Here is a 27375-nt window from a genome sequence, read left to right on the forward strand (position 1 = left end):
CTTCTCAGCCGGCTATTTTTGCGCTCGTTTTTTTTTACTTCGTCAAACTTTTTTTCGCTTTACCATTTTGCCGCTTTTTCGACATTTTGCGTGAAATCTTTTTGACTTCTCTAGGCTAGTTTCTCTCTTCTCTCATTCTGCTAAAAGTGATTTGGAACATAGTTGCTCAGCAAAGCAATTCAAAATGAACAGAGTCAGTATAAAAAATTGAAGTCCGAAATAGAAACGGGATAAACCCATAAAGCCCAATTTTAGATGCCCGCTATTTGAACGTCGTTCCTATAAGTCTTATTTACCACCTCTTATGCTTATTGGTGTTGATAGTAGCCCCTGTAGCCTCTCTCTAAGAAATAGAAGTATGTTCAACTATGAAATGCCATCAAAATAAATCGGACTTAAAAAATATTTTTGTGCAAAAATCTTTTTTTTTTCAATATATTCTATTCGTTCAATCCCAATCATGCTTATTGGAATCAACGGCGGCTATTTTCCGGCAATCTGCCGGGTATGTTTTAATTTAAAAAGGAAAAGTTCGCAGTTATGAAGTTGTAAAAAATTATCAGAACTACTGCAAAATAATTGCGACGTTTCAGAACTTGTCATTATTATTTTCAGCTTGCGGATCGAGCCCTGAGCCATGAATTGACAAGCGTGAGTCAAGGAGGAGGAGGAGCTACCTTGCTATACCATCTGTCTCTAGCCAGACTCAACCTGCAACTGGGCAACCTAGTGCAGGCGGAGAAGAGTGCCCGTCAGGCAATTTCCATAGACTTCAAGGTGAGTTAAATTGCTTGAGGTCATGATAATTATTACACAAGAAAATTTATTTTGCTTCTTACTAATAAGTTGTCGATTGTATTAGGTTGATAATTGAACAGTGTTTAATCTATGGTCGTTTCGTGGTCATGATTCTGAGAAAGGAGAGGTTGATGTGCTTGTCGAAAATTTTTCATAACTACGTAATTTGGAAATGACTTCGACACGAGAAGTGAAATCTTCAAGTGTTAGTGGCGGAACAGAAGTTTTAGCTTGCACTTCACTGCCCAATTTAAATCGATTGGCTGATTAATATGATGATGGAAGAATCGCGTTCATGCGAAAATACTTCGAATTCATCGACAAAAACAAAAGGTTGAATGAAATTGAAAATAGTGCATACTGTGAATTACCTTTTTAACGTTGGCTTAATCATCATGATGGATGTATCTCATTGCATAATATTTTTGCGTTGCCAGAGTGGAGATGCTTGGTCATTGGATGGACACGTGCATTTCCTGAGAGGGGAGAAGGAGGAGGCCAGAGTGTCCTACGAGAGGGTTCTCTCATTCTCACCTCCGTCTCCACAGATGCACGCCATATATCTCAGACTGGCCTCAATCTACCTTGCAGAGGGCAGGGTACGTAGCATTGCACCCTTTAATTTACCATTCAAAGAATATATTGGTAGTTGCTTTAAATTTGGAGGCGAAATGGCTGAAAGAAAACAGCTGATTTGCAATTACATTCCTCCTACCCCGTTCCACTTTTGTGACAGGAATGTAAAATACATTATTAATAGCCGCCCTCATCTTCTCAGCCGGCTATTATAGCGCTCCTATTTTTTTTACAATTCAAAGAATTTGAATTGTATTGGGGCGCTGTCTTTTTACGACTCGAAGAGGAGTATTGGAGAAGTCCTTTTTTTAAATCAATTTTATTGGAGTGATTTTTGAAGCGGGAAATGAAACGCGTGAAAAAATTTGGAGTGATTTTGGTGCTGAACAAAAGTGAAGAGCGGAGCGAAAAGAGAGTGGTTTTTGTTCATACCGCTGTTTTTGAGAGAGCGAGAAATTGATGTGTGAAAAAATTTTCTAAGCGAGCGAAATTTTTTTTTGTTCACGTGCGGCTTTTAAAAGCAGTTTTTTTTGCAATTTTTGATGGTTATGAGGTTTGATAATGATATTGTATTACTTTTAGGCTTGTTTTGATAGGAATTGAAGGTTTCAAGTAGTTAATTTGAGTTTAATGCTAATTTGGAGGTTTTTGATCAGTTTTGCTGATTTTTAGACGAAATTTGATGGTTTTTTTGCGTGTTTTTTGTTTTACTGCATTAAGTTGGATTTGAATAGAAGCTTGTTACTTAGGGAATGTTCAGATACCAATTGAATAAAGTTTTGTTGGTATAAATCATTTTTTTCTTAGGAAAAATGGCAGAAAAATTGAGAAATTTTAATAATTTTTCTCAATTTTTTTTTGCAGTTTTACTTTTTTCTAAAATTTAGACAAGTTTCTTAGCCTATTGTGACTTTCCTATTGTTTTGCGAGCATATGGATACCCTATTGGCAGAAAGTAATTTTCTTTGGATTTATATGCTTTTGTAATATTAAAAAATTATTAACTTTTTCCAGGTTTTTAGTGCAAGTTGTTTGTAAGAGCTTTTTTTCATTATTTGGCTTAGTGTTTTTAAAGAATTCTCATAAGTGGTTTTAGTAAGTACTAGTTGTTTTGATGAAGTAATTTTGGTAGAAATTGTTATTTCAGGATCTCAATTTATGACAAAATTTGATCAAATTAATCTTATTTTAACTATTTGATTTTCTTGTTTTTTCTTTTTTGTTTTATGGTTTTGTCTGAAGATAATCATAAATTAGTGGAGGCACGGTTTGTGTGATGAGTAGTTGGATGGAGTGTAAATGGAATTCTACTTCGAGTCGTTTCCGGAATTCTTCCGGCTATGTTTTTTAAGATCTGTTCACACATTTTCATGATTTTTGAAGTCAAATGGGAGTAGTGATTTTGGTCACGCCGAAACAGGAAATGGAGCGAAAAAGCGAGTGGTTTCGTGGCGTGAATTTTTTTGCTCTAATTTTAAAGTGGAGTGAGAAAACGGCGTTTGAAGAAAAATTCGGTTTCTCGGTAGTGGTTTTTTGTTCACATGCGGCATTTTGACATTGATTTTCTGTTTATTTCTTATTTTTTTTGTTCTGATTTTTTTTAAAATGGTTTTCTCAATTCACTCATAGTCCATTCTAGGTCTAGTTTTTCTGTTTAGTCAATGAAAATTCTTTGAATTGTAGGTCAGGACTTGTCCTGGTTTGTTTTTTTACTTCGTCGAATAAAAAATGTTTCGCTTTACCTCATTTTGCCGCTTTTTCAACATTTTGCGTGAAATCTTTTTGACTTCTCTAGGCTAGTTTCTCTCTTCTCTCATTCTGCTAAAAGTTATTTTGAACATCAGTTGCTCAGCAAAGCAATTCAAAATGAACAGAGTCAGTATAAAAAATTGAAGTCCGAAATAGAAACGGGATAAACCCATAAAGCCCAATTTTAGATGCCCGCTATTTGAACGTCGCTCCTATAAGTCTTAGTTACCATCTCTTATGCTTATTGGTATTGATAGTAGCCCCTGTAGCCTCTCTCTAAGAAACAGAAGTACGTTATGTTCAACTACGAAATGCCATCAATATAAATCGGACTTAAAAAATGTTTTTGTACAAAAATCTTTTTTTTTCATTATCTATTCTTTCAATCCCAATCATGCTTATGGGAATCATCGGCGGCTATTTTCCGGCAATCTACCGGGTATGTTTTCGATTTAAAAACGCCATTGGAGTTTTGGGAACAAGACTCTTTGGATATATCGGACTTCTGAAAATAAGTTAAATCTTAATAGCTGAAAAAATTTAATGACTTGCAGTTAAATCATTAGAGAAACCATTTGCTAAAAACGTGTGTTTTAGTTTGAGGACGCCAAATGCACGTACTTACTTGCCTGCCGAGACTCGCCTTCGTGCACTGCATGGCATGGCGTGGGTGTGGCCTGTTACAGACTAGGGGCTTTACCAGAAGCGGAAGATGCCCTCTGCGAGGCCAACATTCTAAACAATCGCGATCCTGAGGTCTGGGCCTATCTTACCCTCGTGTGTCTGCAAACGGGAAGAGCTTTCGAGGCCGAACAATCATACAAATATGCACTGAAGGTATTGTTTTGATGAATATACTTAATTAGTCTTTAATATGCTGCTATAGCTGTGAGCTGAGCAAATCTATATTGGTTTGCTCTTGGTTTTTAAAGACTCGAACTATTGAAGTTTTTTTAACCGGAAATACTGTTCTAGCGTTTTGACTTGAAGACGAACAAGTGAACTAATTTTTGCCGGGCGAGATAAGTTTTTGTTTATACGCTGCGTTGAATGACGTTTTGACTCGGATGCTTTTTTGACAGGATGTTGCATATGCCCCACCATTTTTTGTCAATTTGGCGCAATTATTTTGCTTGTAGTTAACTTTTTTTAAGTATTTTTGAAATATGATCAAACCTACAGTTATATCTGACCCTCCACAATTAGTATTACAAGTGTTTTTGAGAGCCCAATAATGTGTTTTATGGACAAAATTGGCTCATATCAATTTTTATAGTCAGTTTGTGGCTTCCCAAATAATTTAATAACGAAGTTTGAAGCAATTCTTGTAAACGTGTGTTTTTATGCTTTTGCTTGAACGTTTTTGAGCTTTTCTTCCAGAACATTATCGCCATTTCACATCTCGAGTGACTTTTTCACGCTTCAGTTCTTGATTTTCCATGATCTATGCTGCTCTTGTTATGATATTAAGTCTTGCTGAAACAAAAGCGATTGTAAGATGTTTGTAGCAATTATATTAGTCCTTTTTTGACCCATTTTTTACTTGACCGATTTTTCGTCTGACTCTTTTAACTTCGTCTGTCCCCAAAAACGGGATAACGAGGTAAAGTATTGCGTTAGGTTGCTGAGCAGCTCTTTCGCCGCAGGCCTTACTAGTCTTGAGGACACGTTTTATGTTCATCTTTGAGCCGGCTATTAATTATAGCGGTCCTAATTTTTTTTAATTTAGAGAATGTGAATTGTATTGGGGCGCTGTGCTTTTGGGATCTGTTCACACATTTTTATAGCTGTAAGCTGAGTGGAGCTATATATTGCTGTGCGCTTGGTTTTTTGTTTCGTCGTCTAACCCTATTTTTCGTTTTACATTTGTTCACACAGCAAAGCTGAGAAAGTCCTTTTTTTCTGAGTGACTTCTTCCTCTCACTAACGTCGTTTGGGCACGTGACGTCATTTCTCATTCTCTCCAGCAAAGGTTTCAAGATTATTTGCTTGATTAGATTTGATCATAAGTGACTTACCTCACTCAATAACCTGACTTTGCACTTTAAAACTTATTAATTTTGAAGTCAAATTGGAGAAACGATTCTGATCTCGCCGAAACATGAGGTGGAGCGAATAAGCGAGTGGTTTTGCGGTGTGCATTTTTGTTCACTACAATTTCAAAGTAGAGTGAGAAAATGGTGTTTCACAAAATTTCGCAATCCCCATTGTGGGGTATTGTTCACATGCAGCAATTTGACTTCGATTCTTGCTTTTTTAAATTTCCTGAGTTGTTTTTAAAGTGATTTTACCGTTTATGGCTCATTCTAGGTCTAGTCTAATTTGAACAAAGTCTATACCGAAAAACCAAATCAAAATGGAAACGTGATAAACCCATAAAACCAATTTTAGATTGCGGCTTCTTGAAATTTGTCCTTATAAGTCTTAGCGGATCTTTTCCGTTTGTGCCCCCCCCCCCAGTACGTTATGCGCCCCCCAGTTACAGAGCACGTGCCATTTTATAGTAAATCATTCTGTAAAAATATGGCACGTGCGTCTGGGGGGTGCAAATAATATGCGCCCACTAAGCTGGGGGGGCACAAACGGAAAAGATCCGTCTTAGCTAACGTCTCGAATTGTTTTTTGGCATTAATACTATTCCCTCTATCTTCTCATTGAGAAACATGAACAGGTGTATATCTAACTATAAAATGAAACCAAAACAGTGCGCACGTTAGGAATGTTTTTTGTACATCAATCAATTCTTCATTTTTTTCTGTTCCTTCAATCCTAATCGGTGTTATGGGATTCAATTGCGGCTGTTTCCGGCAAATACAGAAGTTTTTCCCAGATTTCAATAATTTTAATATTAAGTTCTTTCTAATTAATAGCCGCCCTCATCTTTTCATCGGCTCCTATTTTTGTAAATTTGTCAATCGAAAATTTGTTCTGCTTTACTTCATTTGCCGCTTTTTAAGGGATAAACCCATAAAGCCCCATTTTAGATGCCTTTTACCTGAACTTTTTTCTTATAACTCTAAGTTACTATCTCTAATACTTATCGGTATTGATACTAGTCCCTGTAACCTCTCACTGTGAAACAGGAGTATATCTAACTACGAGATGACATCAAAATAGTTCGCACTTTTAAAATATTTAGAAAAATCATTTTACTATTTTCTGTTGTTTCAACCCAATCGTGTTTATGGGAATGAACGGCGGCTATTTTCCGGCAATCTGCGGGGTATGTTCAATACTGGTTTAATTGCTCTCGGACGAAGCTTGAAGCAATTATTGTAAACTTGTTTTTGCAGCATTTTCGCTTGACCATTTTTGCTGTTTTGTTCTAGAATATTCTGTAACTTTTCTTCATAACCTTTTCACTCTTCATTTCTTCGTTGCTCAGAGCCGTTGTAGCTTATTGGTAAAGATGTCTTACTGCTATACGGGAGGGCATGGGTTCGAACCCCTATGAGGTCCGGGTTTTTGCTCCCATAAAAACATTTCTAAGCTACATCTCTTTAGTTAATTGCCCCCGCCTGTCGTTTGAGAGCTATTCACCCGACGTTAATTTTTTGCACATATGTTTTTTACACATATCAAGTTAAGTATGGCAAATCAAAGTACTTCTTTTATTCTCCTCGTATAGTTAAAAATGCAAAAGCTAAAAATAGTCAGAAGTTAATGACTAGTTTCCGCAAGCCAAATTTCTCCTCTATTTGAATACTTTATTAATAGCCGCACAGCGATAGCTGGGGCTATTATTGGCCTTCTCTTGGTTTTTTTATTTCGTCGTCATGATTTTTGTTACGACCATATGACGTCACAGCCACTTTTTGTTCATTCGTTCATGCAATTTCAACTGAAATGCATGTGTGACGTCATTTTTCGCTCTTAGTGGAGCGAGTTTTTTGTTCATGCGCGTGATTAAATTTTTGGTCACACTTGACTTACCTCACTCTCAAAAATGACTTCCTCACTTTGAAATTGACTTTTATTTACTTTAATTCAAAGAGATAAGGTCAAATGGGTGTGTGTCACTCTAAATGAAGGTTATTTGAGATCAGCTAATAGAGGCAGCAATAACTTATACAGATTTTTAATCAAAATCTAACAGATCAGCCTTCAATGAAAAGACGAATTTTTTTGGTCTGTCTTTTTTACTGTTCTTTTAGACCGCCGATCTACGAATCTATTGCGGCTATTTTCTGGCAATCTGCCAGCTATGTTTTGTTAATTGCTCTCAAACGAAGTTTGTAGCAATAACATTAGTCCTGTTGGTCTTTATGTGATTTTTATGCGAGTTTTCTTGGAGCCTTTCAGCTCACTAGTCTTCAAGTTCGCGATTCACAGAAACCATTTTCGAGACTTATGGTCTCGGTTTTGGTCTGGTTTTGTATACTTATCGTGTGAAGGGCGGTTCTTATAGGTTGAGCCCCACAAACAACCGATCCACCCCCCACCCAATGGTTCCCCTGGTGCACTCACTTCACTCCCCTTCAATTAAGCTAAAGCTAGTCTCATTAAATCGTAGCTAGCTACTGACGAAGCCAACCGCTCGCCGGTCGCGTGAGAGCAATTAGCCCGACGTTAGTTGGTTATGTTTAATTGTCTCATTTGGTAACTAAAGGCTAAGGGCCCTTAATGAGGAAACTGCAGACTATGGAAAAGCAGTTTTGGAGCCTCAAATCCAAGCAGATACCATGATGACCAATTTTGAAGCAGACTGATCTGGGTTTTTAATTGCTCTTGAACAAAGTTCATAGCAATTATTGTTAACGTGTTGGTCGTTGTTATGCAAATTTTTTGCTTGACCATTTTGCGTTTTTCTAGAACATTTTTTGACTTCTCAAGTGACTTTTTCACGCTTTGGTTTTTCATTTTTGAGTGATCTCTATTGCTCTCACTCCGAAAGAAAGCTTGTTGCTAATATGAAGTTAGTTGCAACATAGCAAAAATAAGGGCCAAATAGAGCAGTCAGCAGTGCAAATGGTTATGATGAGGGAGGGCAATGGTCCGAATCCCGGAGGGATCAAATGTTTTTCCGCCCGCCTGTCGTTCGAGAGCAAGTCTTCCAACATTAAATCGGAAAACGGGAGCTTCAAAATATTTTGAATAGCATTTTTTATCCTTAGATTTTTTAAACTTATGGGCCTCAACCGTCTGTTTCGCGGGAATTTTTGAGTGAACTTAATTGCTCTCACTGCGAAGTAAAGCTTGTTGCTAATATAAAATGGGTTGCAGCAAAGCAAAAAGGGCCTGATAGTCGAGTGGGAAGTGCATCTGGTTTAGGAGCTGGAGGTCAGTGGTTTGAACCCCGGCGGGACAAGTGTTTTTCCACCCGCCTGTCGTTCAAGAGCAATTCTTCCGACATTAGTCGGTTTATGTTCTTAAAACTTCTGCGTTATATTTTAGGTGGGTTTGGAAAACGACCAACTCCTGAGAGAAATTCGCGACCTGCAGAAAACCGTCGGTTTCGGCGATCCATCCTTCTAGCGATTACACGAGAACTTTATTTCAACAGTAGACATAGACGACTTGCACAGATCTGTTGATCGGAAAACTTCAAAATGAACATTGTCACATCCTTTCATCTAATGAATTCTAATACGCATTTTATGATTGTATCAAGGAATTCCATTGCTGTTGTATATCTTTATTGTAAAAAGGTAATTGTACAAAGATACTCTGTAAATTCAACTGTAAATAGAAGAGAAAGAAACAACCAATTTCCTCAAATTTGATTTCTGTATACTTTTTTCAAACAAGGTACAAAATTGTTGTAAGACAGAGAAACGATAAATGTCAGGGTTTTAAGTTTTGCAATGAATGGTTGGATAGTTTTTAAGGTCAGTTTGTTGAAATCTGAAAGTAGTTGTAACGAATCCTGATTTGTGAGAAAGTTGAATAATTCAAACGATTTATTGAATGCTGGAAATCGAACAATTTTTGCCAATTTCCCGTTTTTGGAGAAAATCCCAAGTTCCAGACAAAAGTATTTTTGGTTGGGGTCGTTCCATCGGAAATACCATAAGCTTTCTGATATCGAATCCGTGACAATCTTTTTTCGCAGCTGAATTGTGAGCAGCTTTTCGCTGTGCTGGTTGAGGGGGATTTTAGATTCTCTGGGCTTCAATAACTAGATATTTTTGATCTATGTTGATTCTACTGATGTTCTGTAGTGCTATAATTTGCCCCAGGTTCGAAGTTGTTAGCTAGGCCCATCGCATAATGTCCACTTTGGTTTTGTTCCAATTGTTTTATTTGTTCACAAATTGTTACTGATTTGGTTCACTCTGTTCATGAGTTCCATCATTCTTTCCGTTGCTTGATTCACATCCTCTTCTGTAGCTGCCGACGTCATCCGATCAGAAGAATTCTGCAAAACAAAAAATGAGGATAATGTAAAGATAGACATGTAAAGATAGAAGCAAATACAAAATTCCCTATTCTGTTGATCAGATTGAGTTTGAAAATTGCAAAAAGAAGTTAACAATAGTTTTCAGATATGAAAATTCTGCTTTATAGGATTAGGAAAGGAGGCAATCCTCATCGAAACAATACAAAGCTCATCGTTGCGGCTGAACGTCGGAACTAAGCAATTTATTTTAGAGGGTAAATATTTCGAAAATCTTGTGTTTTGAAAGTTAACGACAGGCTTGGGTGGCATACCTTCAGATTGATCAAACTGCAATTTTTTATGCGATTTTTGCTTGACCGATTTTTTTCTCCCCTTTCGAATTTTCGTCCTCAGAAACGGGATAATCAGGTAACACCCTGATGGCATCAAGTTCTCTTAGAGAATCCAAGGTACGATTTCAGCTTTCACTATAACTTGAGGCAAAGAACTTTTTGAAAGAGTCAACTTAGACTTCAAGAAGTGAAAGGTTAATTCGTTTGTCCTAAACTTAGTTTCCTACAGGACACTAAGTTTAGGACAAAAAATTAGTCTTTCACTTCTTTAAGTCGAAGGTCAATCTTTCAAACTAGGAAATCTAAATTTGGACGCTTCAAATTTCGGAATTTATGCTCGCAATGAATTATGCAAGTAGTAGGAGCATCAGTCAAAAAAAAATGATTTTAGAAGTTGTGGTAATTAAATAAAAGGGGGTATAAACATAATTCATTAGGTAATTGAAGATCAAGAGCAAAGGCTAATTGTTTTTGAGACATCCTTTCAATTTAAGACATTAGTCATAGGAAGTCATGAAATTGTCGTGAACTGAAATCACGAGATCAGACTTTAGTGCTTTTTTCAAGCTGCCCTTGCCGCTATTGTAGGCTACTTGTTGACCCTGCCTTGATCATGCAAGTCGACCATTTAATCTCTATTGTTTTTGTGCAGCGTTATTGGTGTTTGTTCTTTTTAGGATTTCTGAGTGCTTGAATACTGATTTTCGCTGTTGGACTTTCGTGCTCAAAAATTTTGAATTCTGTGCTCACCGATAGACAGCAAACAATACAATTCTGATTGAAAATTAAAATTGGGCTATGATCTAAAACATGCACATATTTTTTAAAAAAACAGTTCAATTTAAAGGATAGAAAAGGAAACAAGAATCTAATTTCAGCCTTTTATCTCATTGGTCTATATACAACAATCAGTTCAGCGTAAAATATCCGGTAATTTGACAGCTCTGTTTAATAACTGACACCAGCTATAAGTTTAGTGATTCTCGCACAAATATTAGTTCTTTGGTAGGTTTTTCTAACAGCATTCAAAAACGTTTGGAATTACATGACAGAACATTTTTTTGATGACTTTCTGCATTTTTTGAAAAAGAATAAATTGGTAAACTGCAGTGGTGTTAAGTCCTGATGCAATTGAGCTTCACAGGTCTCTAAGATGTGCAGTGATTGAAAAACGCTTGAAAGAAATTCAAGGTGCAAGTGTTTATTTTAGAAATCAGTTTCAAATCCAGCATATCACCCGCAACCTGGACGCCCAATTAGACAAGCCAGAGTTCTCAGTACCATTCAAAGGAGAAATTCATTTAAATCATTGTTATTTGAGTGAATTTTGAAGCAGGAATTTAAATGTTTGAAAAATTTCGAGTGGTTTGGATATTGAAAAAGGTTGAAGTGGAGCAAAAATTACTGTTTTTTTTGCTCATACCGCTGTTTCGAAAAAGAAAGGGAGGTGTGAAAAAAATGTAAGCAACCGAATTTTGTTCATGTGCTGTTTTTAAAGATTTTTTGAGTTTTTTGTTAAAAAGACTGATATGATAGTTTATTAATTTTAGGCTTGTTTTGATAATTGTTTTAAGATTTATATGAGTTTAATGCTAAAATGAAGGTTTGTGAAAGTTCTACTTATTCTTAGTTTTTTTTTGCGATTTTTTCTATTACCACTAAAAAAATTGCAGCCAATTATGTTTTCTTTTGCGAGGATTTAAATATTCGCATTTGTTTGAAGGTAATTATTTAGGCTTTGTCCCTCTGGTTATCGGAAAGTTTTTCTAATAGCTTTCAAAAACGTTTTAGGAATCACTTGATAGAACAAATTTTGACAAATTTCGGCGATTCTTGAAAAAATAGAATATATAGGTAAACTCCGTCAAGCGCCGTCAACCTTTCAAGGGCTATTATTTAGGTGCTTTCGTCTTTCAGTACAATTTTAAGGAGAATTTAATTTTAAGGTTATTAGAGTGAATTTTGAAGCAGGAAATTAAACGCTTGAAAAAACTTGAGCGTATTGGCTGTTGAACAAAATTAAAGAGTGGAGCAAATAGAGAGTTTTTTTGTTCACACCACTGTTTTCGAGAGAAAAAATGAGGTGTGAAAAAAATATAAGCGACCGAGTTTTGTTCATGTGCTGTTTTTAAAACTTTTTGAATCTTTTATTAAGCAGTGTGCCTTGATAGGCTTGTTTCTATAATTGTTTTACGATTTATATGCGTTCTATGCTAATATGAAGCTTTTTCAGCTATTCTTCTGATTTTCAGTCGATTTTGAGCGATATTTCTCCAAGTAAGTTGTTTTCCTGCCCTGATTGGGATTTGAAACGACGCTTATTAGATAATGATTTCATTAAAAACTTTTACCTATTCTTATTTTTTGCGTTTTTTAATCATTTGTAGCCAATTCTGACTTGACTTTTGTTTTGCGAGCGTTTCATTATTCTTATTCGCTTGAAGGACTTTTTACGCTTTCCCTTTTTACTGAAAAATTTTTTCTAGTTTTTTGGTTCATATTAGGAGCCTGTTCTTTCGTAGTTTGTTTTAGTTTTTTGAAGGGATAGATTATTGGCAGAGGTTCTTTGAGTCGTTTCAAAAATTCTTCCGGCTGTGGTTTTTAAGATCTGTTTAACTTGTACTGATGATTTGGGCCAGGCAGAAGCAGGAAGTAAAATTTAAAAAACAAGTGGTTTTTGAAGATTCAATTCTTTTTACACTAATTTTAAAGAAGAGTGAGAATGATATTTGAAAAAAAATGGAAAGGTTATTTCGTTTGTCCTTAACTTAGTTTCCTGTAGGACACCAAGTTTAGGACAAAAAATTAGTCTTTCACTTCTTTAAGTCTAAGGTCAATCTTTCAAACTAGGAAATCTAAATTTGGACGCTCCAAATTTTTGAATTTATGCTCGCAATGAATTATGCTAATTGTTTTGAAGAAATCCTTTCAATTGACTCCTCATAGGAAATTCTGAAAATGTTAAGAACTGAATTCACGAGATCAGGCTTTAGTGTTTTTTTCAAGCTGCCGTTGCCGCTATTGTAGGCTACTTGTTGACCCTGCCTTGATCATGCAAGTCGACCATTTAATCTCTATTGTTTTTGTGCAGCGTTATTGGTGTTTGTTCTTTTTTTGCTGTTGGACTTCCTTATTAAAAAATTTTGTGCTCACTGATAGACTAAATAAACAACACAATTCTGTTTGAAAATCAAAATTTGGCTATGATCTAAAACATGCAGACATTTTTTAAAGAATTATTTCAAATTGAAGGATAGAAAAGGAAACAAGAATCTATTTTTCGCCTTTTATCTCATTGGTCTATATACAACAGTCTGTTCAGCGTATTATAATATCCGGTAATTTGACAGCTCTGTTTGAAAACTGACATCAGCTATAGTTTTAGTGATTCTCGCACAATTATTGGTTTTTTGGCAAGTTTTTCTAATAGCATTCAAAAATGTTTGGAATTACATGACAGAACAATTTTTTGATGATTTTCTGCATTTTTTGGAAAAAAAGAATAAATTGGTAAACTGCAGTGGTGTTAAGTCCTGATGCAATTGAGCTTCACAGGTCTCTAAGATGTGCAGTGATTGAAAAGTGCTTGAAAGAAATTCAAGGTGCAAGTGTTTATTTTAGAAATCAGTTTCAAATCCAGCATATCACCCGCAACCTGGACGCCCAATTAGACAAGCCAGAGTTTTCAGTACCATTCGAAGGAGAAATTCATTTTAATCATTGTTATTTGAGTGAATTTTGAAGCAGGAATTTAAATGCTTGAAAAAGTTTGAGTGGTTTGGATATTGAAAAAATTGAAGAGTGGAGCAAAAATTACTGTTTTTTTTTTACGCATACCGCTGTTTCGAAAGAGAAAAAGAGGTGTGAAAAAAATGTAAGCAACGGAATTTTGTTCATGTGCTGTTTTTAAAGATTTTTTGAGTTTTTTAAAGAGAGTGATATGATAGTGTATTATTTTTAGGCTTGTTTTGACAATTGGTTTAAGACTTATATGAGTTTAATGCTAAAATGAAGGTTTGAGAAAGTTCTACTTATTCATAATTTTTTTGCGATTTTTTCTATTACCACTAAAAAACTTTGTAGCCAAATATGTTTTGTCTTTTCTTTTGCGAGGATTCAAGTATTCGCATTTGTTTGAAGGTAATTATTTAGGCTTTGTCCCTTGTAATCGAAAAAAAAATTAACTTTCATTCGAATTTTTCAATTCCAATTGTTTTTAAGGGCCTGTTTTTTCGTAGTTGAAACTAGTTTTTTGAAGAGATAGATTTTTTGCAGAGAAGATTCTTCGAGCCGTTTCAAAAATTCTTCCGGCTATGTTTTTTAAGGTCTGTTCACATATTTTGTTAATTTTGGAAGTCAACTTATAGTGATGATTTTGTACAGGTAGAAACGAAGTGGAGTTAAAAAAACAACTGGTTTTCGTGGGTTCAAAAATTTTTACACTTGTTTTAAAGTAGAGTGAGAAAACAATATTTGAAAAAATCTCTTTCTATTGTGATTTTTTGTCCATGTGCAGCAATTTGACTTCTATTTTCTGTTCTACCAATTTCTGATCAAATTGCTTTCTATATGCTTTTTCGATTCAATTTCTACTACACAATTCTATGTCCAGTTTTTTTCATTAACCAATGGAAGTTTTCTGTGATTTGTTGTTCAGGACTTGTCCTGCACCTTTCAAAAGTCACGACTATCACGTTTGATTTTGAATTACCTCACTGACTAATTCAACTGAATGGAGTTTGGAGTTCGTGTAGCAATTTTGCGCAAATACGTTCAAGCTCCGAAGACAAGATCAAAGCAATTGGGATAAACCAATAAAACCTGGGCTATAAAACAATGTTGAAAGACGTGAATTGCCTCATTAAGTTATCAATTCCTTAGAGCATACGGCTAACTGGTTTTGGTATAAAGCTCATTCCTCCTGTTTAGAGGCCGAATTCTTCATATTTAGCAAATCGAAAAAAATCTGCCAACAAAGTTAAAACACTTTGACACCAAAAAAATAGGGTCGAGGATAGAAAAGGAAACAAGAATCTATTTTTAGCCTCTATTTCATTGGTCTATATACAACAGTCTGTTCAGCGTATTATAAAATCCGGTTATTTGACAGCTGTGTTTGAAAACTGACATCAGCTATAATTTTAGTGATTCTCGCACAAATATTGGTTTTTTCGTAAGTTTCTCTAATAGCATTCAAAAACCTTTGGAATTAAATGACAGAACAATTTTTTGATGACCTTCTGCATTTTTTGGGAAAAAAGAATAAATTGGTAAACTGCAGTGGTGTTAAGTCCTGATGCAATTGAGCTTCAGAGGTCTCTAAGATGTGAAGTGATTGAAAACTGCTTGAAAGAAATTCAAGGTGCAAGTGTTTATTTTAGAAATCAATTTCAAATCCAGCATATCACCCGCAACCTTAACACCCAATTAGACAAGCCAGAGTTTTCAGTACCATTCGAAGGAGAATTTTTTTAAAATCATTGTTATTTGAGTGAATTTTGAAGCAGGAATTTAAATGCTTGAAAAAGTTTGAGTGGTTTGGATATTGAAAAAAATTGAAGAGTGGAGCAAAAATTACTGTTTTTTTGCTCATACCGCTGTTTCGAAAGAGAAAAAGAGGTGTGAAAAAAATGTAAGCAACGGAATTTTGTTCATGTGCTGTTTTTAAAGATTTTTTGAGTTTTTTAAAAAGAGTGATATGATAGTGTATTATTTTTAGGCTTGTTTTGACAATTGGTTTAAGACTTATATGAGTTTAATGCTAAAATGAAGGTTTGAGAAAGTTCTACTTATTCTTAATTTTTTGCGATTTTTTCTTTTACCACTAAAGAACTTCGTAGCCAATCATGTTTTGTCTTTTTTTGCGAGGATTCAAGTATTCGCATTTTTTTGAAGGTAATTATTTAGGCTTTGTCCCTTGTAATCGAAAAAAAATTATTTTTATTCGAATTTTTCAATTCGAATTGGTTTTAAGGGCATGTTTTGTCGTAGTTGGTACTAGTTTTTTTAAGAGATAGATTTTTTTGCAGAGAAGGTTCTTCGAGCCGTTTCAAAAATTCTTCCGGCTATGTTTTTTATAGTTTGTTCATATATATTGTTAATTTTGGAAGTCAACTTATAGTGATGATTTTGTACAGGTAGAAACAAGAAGTGGAGTTAAAAAAACAACTGGTTTTCGCGGGTTCAAAAATTTTTACACTTATTTTAAAGTAGAGTGAGAAAACGATATTTGAAAAAATCTTTTCGATTGTGATTTTTTGTTCACGTGCAGCAATTTGACCTCTGTTTTCTGTTCTACCAATTTCTGATCAAATTACTTCCTATATGGTTTTTCGATTCATTTTCTACTACACAATTTTAGGTCCAGTTTTTTTTATTAACCAATGGAAGTTTTCTGTGATTTGTTGTTCAGGACTTGTCCTGCACTTTTCAAAAGTCACGACTATCACGTTTGATTTTGAATTACCTCACTGACTAATTCAACTGAATGGAGTTTGGAGTTTGTGTAGCTATTTTACGCGAATACGTTCAAACTCAAAAGGCAAAATCAAAGCAATTGGGATAAACCAATAAAACCTGGGAACTAAAATGTTAAAAGACGTGAATTGGCACATTAAGTTATCAATTCCTTAGAGCATACGGCTAACTGGTATTGGTATAAAGCTCATTCCTCCTGTTTAGAGGCTGAATTCTTCATATTTAGCAAATTAAAAAAAAATCTGCCAACAAAATTAAAAAACTTTGACACCAAAAAATAGGGTCGAGGATAGAAAAGGAAGCAAGAATCTATTTTTAGCCTCTATCTCATTGGTCTATATACAACAGTCTATTCAGCGTGTTATAATATTCGGTAATTTGACAGCTGTGTTTGAAAACTGACATCAGCTATAATTTTAGTGATTCTCGCACAAATATTGGTTTTTTCGTAAGTTTCTCTAATAGCATTCAAAAACGTTTGGAATTACATGACAGAACAATTTTTTGATGACCTTCTGCATTTTTTGGGAAAAAAGAATAAATTGGTAAACTGCAGTGGTGTTAAGTCCTGATGCAATTGAGCTTCACAGGTCTCTAAGATGTGAAGTGATTGAAAATTGCCTGAAAGAAATTCAAGGTGCAAGTGTTTATTTTAGAAATCAATTTCAAATCCAGCATATCACCCGCAACCTTAACGCCCAATTAGACAAGCCAGAGTTTTCAGTACCATTCGAAGGAGAATTTTTTTAAAATCATTGTTAATTGAGTGAATTTTGAAGCAGGAATTTAAATGCTTGAAAAAGTTTGAGTGGTTTGGATATTGAAAAAAATTGAAGAGTGGAGCAAAAATTACTGTTTTTTTTTTGCTCATACCGCTGTTTCGAAAGCGAAAAAGAGGTGTGAAAAAAATGTAAGCAACCGAATTTTGTTCATGTGCTGTTTTTAAAGATTTTTTGAGTTTTTTAAAAAGAGTGATATGATAGTGTATTATTTTTAGGCTTGTTTTGACAATTGGTTTAAGACTTATATGAGTTTAATGCTAAAATGAAGGTTTGAGAAAGTTCTACTTATTCTTAATTTTTTGCGATTTTTTCTTTTACCACTAAAGAACTTTGTAGCCAATCATGTTTTGTCTTTTTTTTGCGAGGATTCAAAAATTCGCCTTTGTTTGAAGGTAATTATTTTGGCTTTGTCCCTTGTAATCGAAAAATATATTAATTTTTTTTCGAATTTTTTAATTCGAATTGTTTTTAAGGGCCTGTTTTTTTCGTAGTTGGTACTAGTTTTTTGAAGAGAAGGTTCTTCGAGCCGTTTCAAAAATTCTTCCGGCTATGTTTTTTAAGGTCTATTCACATATTTTGATAATTTTTGAAGTCAACTTATAGTGATGATTTTGTACAGGTAGAAACAAGAAGTCGAGTTAAAAAAACAACTGGTTTTCTCGGGTTCAAAATTTTTTACACTTATTTTAAAGTAGAGTGAGAAAACGATATTTGAAAAAAACCTTTCGATTGTGATTTTTTGTTCACGTGCAGCAATTTGACTTCTGTTTTCTGTTCTACCAATTTCTGATCAAATTACTTTCTATATGGTTTTTCGATTCATTTTCTACTACACAATTCTAGGTCCAGTTTTTTTTATTAACCAATGGAAGTTTTCTGTGATTTGTTGTTCAGGACTTGTCCTGCACCTTTCAAAAGTCACAACTATCACGTTTGATTTTGAATTACCTCACTGACTAATTCAACTGAATGGAGTTTGGAGTTTGTTTAGCTATTTTACGCGAATACGTTCAAGCTCAAAAGGCAAAATCAAAGCAATTGGGATAAACCAATAAAACCTGGGCACTAAAATAATGAAAGACGTGAATTGGCTCATTAAGTTATCAATTCTTTAGAGCATACTGCTAACTGGTATTGGTATAAGGCTCATTCCTCCTGTTTAGAGGCTGAATTCTTCATAATTAGCAAATCGAAAAAAATCTGCCAACAAAATTAAAAAAACTTTGACACGAAAAAAATAGGCTGTGTTTATCTTTTCTCTGCTGGTTTCAACGCAAACGTGGCTCAGTAGAGTCAACGGCGGCTATTTGCCATTAATTTGCCGACTATGTTTTAGCTTTAACCTGTTTGGTACAATTCCAACTGTTGTTTGGTATATATTATTAAAATAAACATGCTATTTTTACTCATTTTCTAATTTGTCCATTGTTTAACTAAAATGAAAGTTGACAATTGTTGACTACGTTGGTGTAGAATAGATAGTTGACATATTGTGAGCTTCAAAAATTGAAATCATGAAGAGAAAAATTTGGGATTCAATGTCATTCTTTTTTGGTTTTTTTGGCTGAAATTAGGCGATACCGGAAAATGTTTAATTCATGGCGAAAAGGAATATTTTAGTCGAAACTCAATTTTTGCAGGCGGAAGGTTGTTAAGTTTTACGAAATGAAGGTAATAAGGATGTTCTGTTACAAGAATCAAGCATTGAGTTTTTCAGAGAATTTGTTTAATTTGTTGCGAAATTTGTTGATAAATAAGGCAACGCAGGATTTTTTGTAGGCATTAGCAAAGAAATGATATGTTAAAATTAATATAAATCAGATAAAATATTTCAAAGCTGCGCTGAAAAAAAATTAGATTAGTATTAGCTCTATCAAAAATAGAGTTATTATTCATTTCCAAATTTGTGAGCATTTTTGGTTAAGCCACCGCAGCTTATTCTGATCTAAGATTTTTTCACTTTCTGGGCGTCGTTAGTAGTCGAGGTATGATAGATTAGAAGAGAGACAGAAAACAATTTAGGGAAAAGATTATCTCGAAATTGCTTACGTCATCACTTCCTCGGATGCCAACACCCGCAGTCGAGGCACTGCTCGAGTTGTTGAGAGGTATTGTCTGGGGATACGAGGGGGGCTTGCTTCTGGCTACAACCGTGCTGGCTGAAGGTCGAACGAACTGGGTAATTATGCCTCCAGTCGAGGACCGGTTGCCTTGGTTACTGAACCCACCACTGCTGGTGCCTAAAAGTGTTGTCATGTTCGATAGCTACAGAAAATCGAAGGTTTCAAATTCAATTAAACTTAAATTGAATTGAACAAATTTCAAAAAGAATCTAGAAATAATAAGGATGTTTTCATACCAGCACGCTTGGACAAAATTTTTGTGTTTAAGAACCCTGGATTTATTAGGAATGATTTTGATGGGACACCATATAAATGTGCAATGCTAACAAAATGACCAGTAACTTGTTTAGCGCAAGGTTCAAAACAAAAACCAGATGACCTCAAATCACCACCACCGTAATGTGCATTTTATCAACCAAAAGGTAATTACGAAAAGTTAAACTGAGGAGGAATAACGAATGATGTTGTATGCGACCATGAAACCGTATCGTTGCGTATTCAGCGGTCAATGATATTGGTCAGGTGTCGCATGAGCAAACTCAAACCCAAAACCGAAAACACCAGGACGTTAGTTTGGGCGAGGTCTGTCAAACTGCTCCAAAACTGTTCAGACGCTGGGAACTCATTTTTTTCAGACGCTGGGAATCGATTCCTATCATAGCTAATCCATGAAAATTGATTCCAGTTTGCAAGGGTTTTCCTTGTGTCATGATGTAGAGAAAACAAAGATAAAATTTTGCGATAAAAAATTGAAGGATAGACGCGCGTTGGGATCTCACAACGATGGCGATGCAACTTCAGTGACAGACGTTTGGGAGAGAGTTGCTTCTATCAAACTTTCTGCAACAATCGAGCAAGTAAGTTTCATCTCAGGACAAGCAGCTACAAGGAGGTTTAGCCTCAGTGGGATTGTCACATGATCGAAAACCCACAACCACCCAAATTAGTGAATGTGAATCAAAGGGACGAAACCCAATCTCAAAATCTTGTTCACAACTAAGTCCAGGAAGATTGATCTAAACAAGTAAAATTGTTTGAAATCTGATTGCGAAAAAATAGCATCTCGAATTCTCGGTTGTCCATTTCTCAGCTGAATTTTAGAGAATTATTCGCCTCCTAATACCATTACTATCATAAACTGGGAATTGCGTTTGGAAAACTCTGGGTGAACAAGATTTGAGATCAATTAGGTTTTATAAACCCGGTGAACGTTTTCCCAGTTATCCTCAGGATCTCTTACCGGAACCTCCGGTTGAGTAATCGCCTGGTGGTGGCGGTGGTGGCAACACACCACGGTTCATACTAGCATGTCGGGAAATTCTTCCTATTGGTGGTGAGACCTGAACCCTAATAGGCGACGTTTGACCTCTAGGCGGCAAGAACGGCAGCCCTGTTGGCGACACTTGACCTCTGGGAGGGGATATATGACCCCGACTTGGAGATGTATGACCTCTAAGAGGGAGCATTTGGTCTCCCATTGTCGAGATTTGACCTGAAGGTGGAGAAACTTGACCCCGATTTATTCTCACGGGTGAAAGTTGGGGTGATTTTTGAGCATGACTTAAAGGAGCCATACCGGGTAGAGGTAAGCCCATAACCATTGGGGGTGAAACTTTGTGATAGGCGGTGTTTGTAGGACTTCTGTTTTGCTGGTTCATGAGGCGTAAAACGTCAGCCATCGGGGAGCTTACGAAGTTGGCGATGGGGGAGGTGCGGGTACTAGGCCCGCCCCCGCTGGTGTCTAGAAATAAAAAAATCTTTACAGACTTTTAAGTAATGAGCAACAAAAGCGGTCATCTGTGTAAAGCCCCAAAAATTGATTTGCTTTTGTAAATTCGTCCCAATACTGAAAACATTTTCTTAAGTTTTGTCATAAATTTCAGAAAAAACGGCATTAAGATTATCCCGGAAAATTCTAGCTAGACTTATCAAAATTGGAAAAAATTATATGATCAACATCTGGTTTTTCGATTAGTCGAAAAACAACCAGTTCCATATTATGATATAAAGAAGCGACCATTAATCTTGTATTCAAAACAGAAGTAGATCATTGCTTAGTTAATGTTGTTAACTGGACAGCTAACAACGTTTTTATATAAGCGAGATTCATTATTTTAAGATTTTTAAAATAAAAATTACATGACTCATTTACATATTTATTATGGCACTCTTAATGGTTAAATTGGCCTTCAGAAAAACATAATAGAAGCGGGAGATAATTTGAGTCTTTCTCATTATAGCCCTATTGAATTATAACCTCACTCTTGATAATTATGGTGACTGGGCGGGGTGCTTTAGGGTGTAGACTTACCACACGGGGTTGTAGAAACAGAGTTTTTTTTACCTTGGACACAAATTGTGTGAAATTGTGCTGACCTGATACATTGCTGTTAGGACTGTATAATTGTGGTGGCATTGTAGGGTTGCTGTCTTGACTACTGATGCTCCTTTGGGGCTGGCTCTGTTGCTGCATCAATTGCAGATTCAGGGCTGTGGGGGACTGAATAGTGGGCACTTCGTGGTAACCTACAAAGGGTGATTGGTTGAAAAATTTTTGATCGATTGAAAAATTTTGCGTAAAATTATTAATAGCATGCTCTTATATATTCTATTCACTATTTATCTCTGCCCGCTGCATTTCGGTTGCTCTAATAAGCTTATGTAAAAATCTTTGAGCAGAAAACAGAACGTTTTTTAACGGACTCGAGCTCGTAAAAGCCAAAATGACCGCATTGAAAAGCACTTATTAGAAAGGTAAATGCACAGATAACTCAGTCTTGTGAAAGCTTAGCACTTAGCCACAACACTGGCGTAGCATCTCATGAAAGATAGATCAAAAAAGGAAAGGGGAGAGTTTCCATAAATTCGAATAGGAATTTTGGTTTTGCTATTTGCAAATTAACAAAAGAATATCAAAAAATGCGTCAATAAACCAAATTTGAACGAGTTACCAGTAGAATGATAGACAACATAAGCAATTTTTATACAAGTTTAAGTAACATTATATACAAAATAAGCAATTTATTATTTAAAAAAGATGAGCTATGGTAGAGAAAAAAAAACTATTTGGTGAAATTTTTCAACAGAACAGGTGAATTAATCCCATTTTCTGCTGTCATTTCTCTCGTGTCATTGATGGAAAATCGGATCTTTTCCGTTCGTGTCCCCCCCAGTACGTTATGCGCCCCCCTCCTCCCCAGTTACAGAGCACGTGTCATTACATAGTAAACCATTATGTAAAAATATTGCACGTGTGTCTGGGGGTGCAAATAATATGCGCCCACTAAGCGCCCACGGAAAAGATCCGGAGAATCTTTCTTTACCTTTAGGATAACTTGCTCCTGAACTAATAGTCGCGGGTAGCGGCGACTGACCGCTGGCTCCCCCCACCCCAGTTGCGGACATGAACGCGCTTCTGCCCAGCTGTGGAAAATGGGCAGTGGTCATAACAGGTGTGGGTTGCATCAAACTGCATGGCGGTGGGTTGCTGTTGTTTGCCATTGCTATGGATGTAGTTGTGAAACCCTGCGGGGACATTTTCTGAGGGTCGGGAAGCAGGGGCTGGTAGGGTGTGATTCCTTGGTACCCGTTAGGTTGGGAAGCAATAGGAGGTGGTTGATAATAGGTGATACCTGCAACATTCAATAACTTTGTTGATGTTGTGATTGCAATTGATGGTGTGAAATCGAAACTGGAAAATCCCACCAGACAAAATTACATTGAATTGAGACAATAATTTAAAAACAAAACCAGATTTTTTCTACTCTTTGAAGAGTAGTCCTTAGAGTAGTTAAGGTCTTCGCAGCTAAGATCATTTTATTAGCAGCTATTCTCAGATTTTTTAGAATTCATTGTAATGAGCGAGGATACAAAAATAATCATAGTTGAAATCTTTTTGTTGTCTACGCCCCCCATTCCAGAAATAATTACAGATTCTACGCCCCCATTCCATATTTTTGTGTCGATTATAGTGTGTTTTATATAATAGCAAATGCGCATAGGAGTTGTTGCAAGGTAAACGCGCATAAAAAACTCGGGGGGGGGGGGATCGACTGAAAAATTGTTTTGAGTCAACTAGCCATTTGGTTGTGCACTAGAAACTAATGCATCAGTGGGCGGAGACTTCCTCAGGGCATCCTGCTCTATCTGTTTGACCTCTAAGGGCATGTGGTGGGGCGTGGGTCCACCAGAGTGGGTTTGACCTTGTTGACCTTGACCTGCAGCCACACCCACCCACAGGTCAGGGGGGTTCGAGGCACTGAAAGTTTGCAGGGTTTGCATTGTGGAGTTCGTTTCGGCCGCAGGCATGTACTGCATAGGGTTCAATCTGATTTGAAAAACAAGATTACAAAAAGGTTCACGTGAATGTGCAAAATCGACAATGATAATATTTTTTTCAGAACAACGTGTAATCGAAAATATTACTGCATTACTTTCAATTTTTTTCATAATTTTAATGATGCAGTTGTGTTGCCTTCTTTTTAAAAAAAACTTTTGCTGGCACTACTTTTTCTACAATCTTGGTCTCGTGTAACATAATCGTAGTGTTGTTGAAAATACCGGGCCTCTTTCTCGGAAACTGCTGCCTATATTGCATACAATTGATTCAGGAAATTCAAGAATTTTTTTTCATTTATTTCAATTTGAGTAATTGGTCCAAGCCTCCAAATTCATTGGGGTTACTTGCTAAAGTGCTACATCATTATTTGCCAACCAATACTTTTTTAAAAGGGTACAACAATGGTAGTACTGTTCTTGAAAAAAAGTTCTCGAATTCTGCATTCATCGAAGAAAAAAATGTTTGCGCTACATATACACTTTGATGTAAATTACATAAACTTTAAATCATTTAAATATGGAGAAATACCCCCATAGAATCTTTTAAACGAAAAATTCGCTAAATAATTCTGCTTTAAAAAATCGGTTCCGTGGCTCAAGTGTTGCCTGGAAGAATATAACAAAAATTGAGCAAAAAATCAATTTTTCTTTAATTTAATGTTTGAACATTTTTAGAAAATCTGCGTGGTATATTTTATCAAAGATACAAATGGTACATAAAAACTTATCTATGTTTGCAAATACTTCGAAATGTGAAACTGAGGATAGATTCAACATATATGAAAAAGTTCACTTTGGAAAAGAATTTCCTTGCATTTTCCGTGGAAACATTAAAAAGTTTTTGAGAACAACTATGCTTAAGCTAGTGATTTTCATTTCTAATAGCATAAAAAGTCAGTCTTTAATGTTTATTCTGAGAGCAAACGATTTCTCAATTTCTTCAGATTGATTTTAGATATAGTTTTGTGAAACATTTGGCTAGTGGCATATTCAGATAACCAAACTTTTGGCTATTGGGCTTCAGGTAACCAAACTTAATGCTAACGATTCAGAGGAATTCAACGACTTAACGCATGAGCTGTTTTGATTCATTATTTAATATCCAACTATTAACAAATTTCTTCTTTTTCTTTAAAATACTTTTTTCTGCCAAAGTTAGCTGGCTGATTTTTATTATATTTCTAAAAAGTTTTATCCAAAAGAAATGTGGCCTAATATAACTTCTTACGGATCCTGAGATCTAATTTCCCTAGTTCCCTCAACTGGTGTTGACAATTTGGCCTATTTCTACATATCAGCAAGTATGATGAGACAATTAGCAGTTTTCTTGTTTAAAATTTTGAAAACCTAACGTTTCGGAAATTGTTTTCAAAATGATTTTCCTACTTAGGCCAATTTTTTTCCCTTTTCTTTTTCTATAAATCTTTTCACATGACACAAACAACGACTGACTACTGTTCAACTCATGCAGAGCAGATTAAAACAGTGAATACAGAATTGAACATGAAACCTTTTTTTTAACTTTTCTTTGAAGTAAGTTGTGCCATACTTGCTAGTTATATTTCATCGAATTTCAGCTTGAAATTTTCCTTTAAGTTTTTTTTAAAAAAAATGCGACAATTTTTATCACATGTGTAGGAATTTCATTCAACCTGAAAACGCTCTTGGCTTTGGGTATATGAGAAAAGCTATTTTGTTCGCCTTCCGCCGTTTTTTAAAAGAACAAAGTCGATTTTTATTCGGAAGTTTTCTGCATTGTTTTCATGGTTTATGATGAGATGTCAAGGGTCATAATTGAAAAAAAAGAAAACCGAAGAAACGACGCAGAATGGACAAACTTGAAAAATCAAATACTTAATAAAACAAAATATTTTACAGCTCTTTGTTTGCTATCAAATAGACTGCAATAATTGTTCTGGATTTTGCTATCAAATAGACTGCAATAATTGTTCTGAATTTTATTTTCACATTTGCTGGTTAACTTTTGATAGGTTGCAGCATTATGTGCAAAAGCACATTACCGATCATCCTTATTTTTCCAATTTCAATAAAAAAGGGGAATGGAGGACTGGCGGGCTTACCTATGTTTGTTTGCGGTTTTGGAGAACACGTGGCAAACAACGAACGCCAGAATCAAGCAAACGACAATGAGCGATGCTCCAATCACTGCCGCTATTATGATATAGACATGTTCTTTCTTCAGTCCAATTTCAGAAGAGACACCCGGATGTACTCCACTGTTGTCATTTGGAACCAAGTTACCTCGTGAAAAGAAAACTGAAACAGGAAATAACCCGCTGAAGATGTGAAGAGTTAATAATAATAATAATAATTGAATTTTTCCGAAGAATTATTTGGTTATATTTAATGATTGATTTACAAAGTTTTCTTGCGGAAAAGACTTTCCAAAAGCGAATCAGAAGAGTTGCTATTTTTTATTTTTTCTGCTTTCCCGTTCGGCACGTGTGATGTAAAAGTTATATTTTTCTAGGAAAAGGAAGAATTTTTTAAAAAAGATATATATTTGATTCACGCCAACAACAAATAGTAAATGATCCGTCGATTATTGCAAAAATAACGATATCTTACTGAGTAATGATTTGAACATAAACCAAAAAATGTCAGTCGAATTGCACACGAACGACAGGCGGGGCAATTTAGTTCATGTGAGGGGGAGGGGGTGAAGCCTAGACTGTTTAATGTGTGCAAAAGAACGCGAAATGTGAGGTTCGAACAACTTTTATAAATTAATAATTCTTACATCCAGTTTTCATAGTTTTGATATAGCTCCATGGCCCAGTTCCCACTGCTGTCTTGGCCTGGATCTTGAAGTAGTAAATGGTCTCTGGCTGCAAGTCTGGCACTCGCATTTCCAACGCTGGACCATCAACCGGTTCCATAGCCCAGTTCTTCTCTGAAAAAACACAAGTTGGATAATTTTAATGATGTGCATGAAAGTTTTAACTGACTAAATGCATTGCTATTTTTGGGGGGGGGGGGGGGGGGGTACTTGATAGTATTTTTCAGGAAAAACAAATTGGCGGCAGTCACATTTAAAGACGCTAACAAAATTCAAATTATAAAATCAGCCTCAAATTACCCAAACAATTTCGGATAAATTTTTTTCATAATGCAGCAAGCTCGATTTTAGCCACTTCCTACGTCAGAGGTTTAGTTTCAGCCATTGGATTAGGCAACATGCTAAATGAAAATTGTATATTTCAAATTCTACTGATTTTCGAGCAAATATTTTTTTGACAATTATTTTGCGAGATCTGATAATCAATCGAATCCTACGCTTTGTAGGACAGGCGTTATTTACAACGGTTCCACTATTTTCACCCCGATTAATTTAGCAATGTATGTTTTTACCCCTACATCATTTAACGCAACAAACTTTTCCACCCAAAAGCAATCCCACAAACTCTACATATCCCAAATTGTGAATGATAATTGATTGTCCCATCTATGTAAAGAATTAAAACCGTGGCGAGAATTAAGATCTGACCGTCTAGTCTCTGGCTGTATGATATGAGGTATCCTGTAATTCTGCCATTGGGTTGCAATGGCGGCTTCCATGTCAGAACAGCTGTCAAGTCATTTCCAATGTCACTCGTCACGTCGAACTCTTGCGGGGCGTCGCCAGGCACTGAAAATACACCATTTCAAAAATGCCTACTATATAATGGATTTGTTCACTATACCAGTTTTAATTTCAAAAAAGATTATAAAAGGAAATGAAGGCTTTGCATCATAGTGAATTTCATCGATACCAGTACTGAGATTAAAAAAGTTGTTTGAAATATTAATTTAATGGACATCATAAAGGGAAGCCAACAGAAAAATTCATGAATTTGTTG

The 27375-nt window shown here is 35.6% G+C and overlaps 2 protein-coding genes across 15 annotated transcripts in view; one reads left to right on the top strand and one right to left on the bottom strand.

Moving 5' to 3' along the window:
- The window catches only part of LOC142350844 (cilia- and flagella-associated protein 70-like), a 111855-nt gene extending 102999 nt beyond the window's left edge, over positions 1 to 8856 (top strand). For all 5 annotated transcript variants that reach the window (XM_075402813.1, XM_075402817.1, XM_075402814.1 and 2 more), the window contains 4 exons: positions 616 to 777; positions 1236 to 1397; positions 3721 to 3960; positions 8518 to 8856. In XM_075402813.1, coding sequence (XP_075258928.1) covers positions 616 to 777; positions 1236 to 1397; positions 3721 to 3960; positions 8518 to 8598 — 645 coding nt within the window. In that variant the 3' untranslated portion in view covers positions 8599 to 8856. The remainder of the gene's footprint in view (positions 1 to 615; positions 778 to 1235; positions 1398 to 3720; positions 3961 to 8517) is intronic.
- Positions 8776 to 27375, bottom strand: part of LOC142350842 (neogenin-like) — a 97374-nt gene continuing 78774 nt past the window's right edge. For 8 of the 10 annotated variants that reach the window (XM_075402810.1, XM_075402808.1, XM_075402803.1 and 5 more), the window contains 7 exons: positions 27024 to 27164; positions 26277 to 26429; positions 25597 to 25792; positions 23257 to 23504; positions 22501 to 22809; positions 21554 to 21703; positions 20356 to 20918 (listed from right to left, as the gene is read on the bottom strand). In XM_075402810.1, the coding sequence (XP_075258925.1) occupies positions 20404 to 20918; positions 21554 to 21703; positions 22501 to 22809; positions 23257 to 23504; positions 25597 to 25792; positions 26277 to 26429; positions 27024 to 27164 (1712 nt within the window). In that variant the 3' untranslated portion in view covers positions 20356 to 20403. Of the gene's footprint in view, positions 9482 to 19103; positions 19295 to 20355; positions 20919 to 21553; positions 21704 to 22500; positions 22810 to 23256; positions 23505 to 25596; positions 25793 to 26276; positions 26430 to 27023; positions 27165 to 27375 lie in introns of those variants that run through there. The other 2 variants (XM_075402812.1, XM_075402811.1) reach the window with 2 other exon arrangements.

Source organism: Convolutriloba macropyga, chromosome 12 (genome assembly GCF_964194025.1).
Source record: "Convolutriloba macropyga chromosome 12, txConMacr16.3, whole genome shotgun sequence".
Taxonomy (NCBI): Eukaryota; Metazoa; Xenacoelomorpha; order Acoela; family Convolutidae; genus Convolutriloba; species Convolutriloba macropyga.